Source organism: Silene latifolia, chromosome 7, assembly GCF_048544455.1.
Source record: "Silene latifolia isolate original U9 population chromosome 7, ASM4854445v1, whole genome shotgun sequence".
In the NCBI taxonomy this organism is placed as follows: Eukaryota; Viridiplantae; Streptophyta; class Magnoliopsida; order Caryophyllales; family Caryophyllaceae; genus Silene; species Silene latifolia.
This window is the reverse complement of record NC_133532.1, coordinates 30,693,012-30,698,673: the sequence shown is the minus strand read 5'-3', so window position 1 is coordinate 30,698,673 and position 5,662 is coordinate 30,693,012. Positions and strand designations below refer to the sequence as shown.

At 35.4% G+C, this 5,662-nt stretch overlaps 1 protein-coding gene across 1 annotated transcript; it reads right to left on the bottom strand.

Moving 5' to 3' along the window:
• Window positions 1-1,316: 1,316 nt before the first annotated feature.
• Window positions 1,317-4,963, bottom strand: LOC141589921 (protein FAR1-RELATED SEQUENCE 5-like). The gene is made up of 4 exons (XM_074410542.1): window positions 4,930-4,963; window positions 4,376-4,440; window positions 2,197-3,346; window positions 1,317-1,933 (listed from the first exon to the last, which is right to left on the bottom strand). Exons 1-4 carry the CDS (start codon window positions 4,961-4,963, stop codon window positions 1,317-1,319), a joined length of 1,866 nt encoding a protein of 621 aa, XP_074266643.1.
• Window positions 4,964-5,662: the final 699 nt, after the last annotated feature.

The following is a 5,662-nucleotide window of genomic DNA, read 5'->3' as shown; positions in this document are numbered from 1 at the left end:
TTGAATTGTCCATTATACTTTCCTTAATTCAATTGCTAAATTTACTAAATTATGTTTAGGTGTCCGCTATGAGCGACTATTTGGAGTATAAAGGGGTGAGCAGAGGTTGTCAGGTTGCTGGGTTTGAGCATCGCCAGATAAATTTTGATTGGACGCGTCCTCCCCCTCTTCACGAGGAGTCTGGCATATTCACCATGGTCCACATGTTAATGTACGAAGGTGAGCCCTTCAAGCATAATGACCTCAACAGCAAGACCAACCGGCGTTACTTGGTACTACAGCTTGCTGCATCCCTTGTACTAGCTGACATGAATGGCATAAGAAAAGAAGTTTTGGAGAAGATTAAAGGTTGGGTAGATCAAAAAGAGAGTATTTGGAAAACAATTCAAGTTAGGCGTAAAATCACCAAGTTAATTTTAAAGTCATCAAAGTGACATTTGTACCTTTTAGAATATATTTGGAACACTATTCAAGCTAGCTATTTTCAAACTTGTACGCTTTTGAAAATTTTAGTCCTTCTATATAGCAAACAATTGGCGATGAAGTTTGAGTATTTTTATCCTTGTTTTTTGTTCAAGTTCAAGGCATCCCTGTTTCCTAAATTTCATGACTTTTAGTTACAAAATAACCCTATAAAGTTACACCTACTGCGTGAAACAGTTACACTGTGTAAGATTTTTAATATCATATACTTCGTAACTTCACTGCCTTGTTTGTGTAACCTCAGAAGATATTTTTTGTAACTCCAATACGTACCTTTTAGAATATTTTGTACAATAATAGCTATTCTCACATTTGTACCCTTTTGATTATTTCGAACCTTTTATAAAGCAAAAAAAATTGGCTTTGAAGTTAGATTATGCTAACTTACACTAGTATCCTCATACATTTACAATGTCCAAGATACTTAAAATCATATTTGTAACTTCACTCCCTCATATGCGTAACTCCAATAGATAGTTTCCGTAACTCCAATACAACTTTTAGAATATTTTGTAAACCAATACAAACCTTCTATACAACAAAAGGGATGAGACCCCTTTAAATATTTTGAACCCTAAAAAGTTACACCAATAGTCCATACAGTTACACTTCGCAAGCTACTTAATATCATATATTTTGTAACTTCATTGGATATTATCTGTAACTCCAATCTATGATCTGTGTAACTTCAATGGATGTTTTTGTTTGCAGACTATCATTTCCAAATTGTAAGGCAAAAAAGTTTCATTGACTCTAAAAAAGGATTTTAATAGTTGTTCTTCATTTAAATCTTACACAATAATAGTAAATTAAAATATGCTAATCCTAAACTTCTAATCAGAAGATTCATCGTCCTCTTCCTCATCCTCGTCTTCATCCGAAGATGATTCAATAGATTGTTTTGGGCGCTCCGAAAACGGGTTGGGGCAGTTTCTTTTGTCGTGATGTGCCATTTGTTTGCAATTATTGCACATCCGTTTCTGTTTAGATAACAATGCTTCGGCTTTTGTCTTGTTAGACAACATCCTTTTGCCACTCCTTTTGTTTTTCGCATGTTTGGGAGGCAATATTGTTATCTCCTTGCTGGCCTTACAACCCAGTAGTTGTTCAATTTCTTGCTGCTTTGTCAATTCCTCCGCTGACGGTGACAGCTTCTCTCTGAAATCCCTAATTAAGTTGGACAAGGTCTCAATATCATCCTTATCTTTACCCCTTAGTACTCCAACAGTCTCATGTATCTCAGACCATAACTTTGTCATTTCCATTTGTTTTCGATCAATTATTTCCTTGCCATCAGAGGCGTCGTATACTGCATCCTTTCTCCATCTTCGAACCACGTACGATTTCGGTATGGACTGAACACCATTACTTGAATAAATCCAAATGATGTGCCTACATATTATTCCAGCTCTTTCAAACTTTCTACACGAGCATGTTGCCTCATATGTTCCTGTTTCGCCACATATCACAAAAAAACAAAGGACTCAAAAAAACTGCAACAAATATTATGTAACTGCAAGTCTTATTGTTTATAACTGCATCAAGGTTTAGTTGTAACTTCAACAAACTATCAGAGTTTTAATTTTAATCGTTGCTCTGTGTAACCGCAAGGGGAACAACTGTAACTATATACTGTACTATGTGTAACTCTAGTGGTATTTAATTGTAACCAAAAAAAATCAAGTGCAAATAACAAATGTCAGTGATAAATACCTGGTCTGAAATGAACCTCAAAAACTCTTCCTCTTAATCTATCCTTTAATTTTGCCAGCTCTATTTCATTCTCCACGGTGAAACCCCTGGCACCAAGTCCATCCGTTGACATTTTTATCTCTTCTTGAAACTCATCGAATACGACAAGTGTGTATACTCTTGTTGCATGCCGCTCGATAGGACATTGAGTTACCATTTTTGGGGACGTGTGCCTGTTGTCATTATCAGTTTTCTTCTGGGTATGTCTTTGTTGGTCAATTGCACTTTCAAAACGCATCCAGAATTCAACTAATGTTCCATTGTTGTTCTCAAACTTTTTAAAGAAACTATTTTCACTCTCCGATCTTTGTGTTGTCCTCATAACACTTCCCATATTCAGGTCCCTACAATGGGCCATCACCCATTGCCTCCTTTTAAGGTACACTTCCTCAAACCAAGCAGATTTATCAACGGCATGCTCCTTCATTATCTCACCCCAGCGAACGTCAAATTCATCCGGTTCAAGTTCGTCGTCCCAGATTATGGCATTTAACTTCTTTATAAATTCGGGATAATCTTTGGTTGTACCCCCGTATTTGACTGGAACCTTGTTCATGATATCCCAGATGCAGAAGTGATGCCTAGCTGTCTTAAAAACATTCTTGACAGACTTTATAATACCCGCATCTTGGTCGGTTATAATATATTTTGGTTCCTTCCCACCCATTGCCACCAAAAAATGTTTGAACACCCAATCAAAATAGTCCTCGTTCTCCCTGAAAAGAAGTGCACCACAAAAATTTATTGAACGCTTGTGATTATCAATACCCGTGAAAGGTGTAAATACCATGTCATACTTATTTGTCGAGTATGTTGGATCGAAAGACACAGCATCACCAAATACAGAGTAGTTTCGTCGAGCAATACCATCCGCCCATATCGCCCCGATCAAGCTTCCATCGGCATCGACTTCATAATCGAAGAAGAAATTTTCATGTGTTTCTGCCATGTTTTTAAATCGATCTATGAACAATTGACCGTCCCTCTCATTAATATAGCACTTAACATTTCTATGGAAATTCTTGAAGTCAGTTAAACTCGCACCAATATTTTCGAACCCATTAACATGTTCCTTGCACATTTTATATGTCCTTGTAGCACCTATCTTCAACTGCATTCAAACAACGTCATTTACACTGGTTAAAAACAATCCAATAAGTTTGTAACTGCACACGTATATGTTTGGAACTTCAATTGCATAACTATGTAACTTTAACCATAGGATAACTGTAACACTAAAAGATGTAACTCCACTTCGCTGAAAGTGTAACCCTAACAGAAATTTGTGTAATTCCATCAAAAATTTTAATCCAATGAGAATTCATAATCTAAAAATGTAGTGCAATGTAACTGTAACTTCAATTGAATAAATTTGGAACTTCAAAACGAGAATTATGTAACTTTAACAATAATTTAACTTTAACGCTCATAATGTAACTTTATCCGATAAAATATGTAACTCTACTTGAATTATGTGTAACTTTAAGGAAAGTGTAACTTTAACACTGATTAATGTAATTGTACCCTGGTAAATATGTAACTCTACTCGGATTATGTGTAACCTTAAGGAAAGTGTAACTTCAACAGTGATTAATGTAATTGTACCTGAAGGAAAGTGTAACTTTCACAGTGATTAAAATAGGAAGAGTACACTAACCCTCGAGTTATAGACTATGAGCTCCTTGTGATACTTGTGTAGTTTCCTTGACAACTTTTGAAACTCCCTATCTCTAACTTCAACAAGTTCATGATTGTGTCCCGCGTGAAATCGGTCAACTAATAAAACACCATTGAACATGAGCAATCTAATCCTCGTTTTGCACCCAATCCTCCTTACTTTCGTTTTTCTCCGCTGCTTTTCTCCAATTTCTTCCCCCTCTTGTGTGTCCTTAAATAATTTAATCTCTTTGTCTTTGCACATCTTTTTTGCGTATGTAAATCCCTCTCGGTTACAAACTAAAAGTTTTGATTTAATGGTCCCGTCATGCCACTCCTTTGTTGTGTATCTACGCACATCGAAACCACATGCAAGAGCGTACATCTTATAGAACTTTACAGCTTCCTCTATGTCATTGAACTGCTACCCGACAAATGGTGTAAACTCGCTTTCTACAATCCTACAAAATTCATCTCCACTTACATTTTGCATGACTTCTGCAAATTCATGTTCTTCTACCTCTGGTTCGTCCTCACAGCAATCCTGCTCTGTAAAAATCAAAAACAGAAACTGTCATAAATTTTTTTCTAACACAACACAATTTTATAGATTAACTGAAACTAAAACTGTAACTTTAGCCCCAATTAACTGTAACTTTACTGCCAACCTAGTGGAACTTTTCTTCAGAGCTTTTTTACACATAAGAACTCCTACTCTCTAAGGTTGCCAAATTACACGCATTAGTTACTTATGACTAAACAAGCGACATAACACTCCTCCTGCAACATACAGGCTGGGCAACATAACAAATTTTGTAACTCTACATCTAAGTCTTTGTAACTTTACATGTCAAGACTCTTCATCTTCTATCTTCATCTTCATCTTCATCTTCCAACTTCATCTTCCAACTTGTTTTCTTACCCATCAGTATAATTCCATATCAATTTATTCTTTAAAAAAATTATTTTAAAAAAAAAAAACAAAGTTGAAGTAGTCCCTAAATAAATAAAATCAACACGCTAGAAAATTGTACTTACCATTGTTGAACTCGACAATATGCATATTGTCCATGGTTGTCGATATTTTGATATATTGTAGACGACCCCTTTTCAGATGGTTGCATGCAAATTCCGGATTATATACAAACAAAGGATGGAGATGAGAACTCCAATAAAAATACGGATATGAAGACGTATGTGGAATAATGAATTATGAATGAATAATGAACATGAAGCCTTGGGGGAGATGATTAAAGAGAAAAAAAAAGCTGATGATTAAACGTCATATTGGAAATAGTTTAGATTGTGTTTATGTCGGTTTTGGGAAGCTAAATCCATAATAATGACAGCCAAAGTGTATTAATCACACGTTGCTTTTTTTTTCCCTCCCATAAATATTGTCTAATTGCCTATCTAATCTCCACCATCCATTATTCTTAATCTAATGGTTCATATTAGGACTTAAGGACTCAACTAATTATAAGGACTTATTAGAACTACTCTCTCTCTCTCTCTCTCTCTCTCTCTCTCTCTCTCTTATATATATATATATATATATATATATATAGTATTAGGATCAACTAAGTCCTTCTACTAAGAGTGAGTCCATAAGTACCATTGTGTACCCTTGGATCTTGGATATGAATTGCTTAGATGAAAAGTAAAAAGCAACTAATAATATTATTCTAATGGCTATTGTAATTACCTCTCTCATCCTACCTCTCATAGGTCATGAGCATGCATGCAGGTTGTCAATCAACAATTATACACG

Excerpts from the sequence above, each read along its gene's own strand:
- LOC141589921 (XM_074410542.1), bottom strand. The coding sequence starts at position 4,963 with ATGGACAATATGCATATTGTCGAGTTCAACAATG. Across the intron at positions 3,347-4,375 it reads TTGCAGAAGTCATGCAAAAT|TTGAAGATAGGTGCTACAAG; the intron begins GTAAGTGGAGAT and ends GTTTGAATGCAG. Across the intron at positions 1,934-2,196 it reads TGAGGTTCATTTCAGACCAG|GAACATATGAGGCAACATGC; the intron begins GTATTTATCACT and ends GTGGCGAAACAG.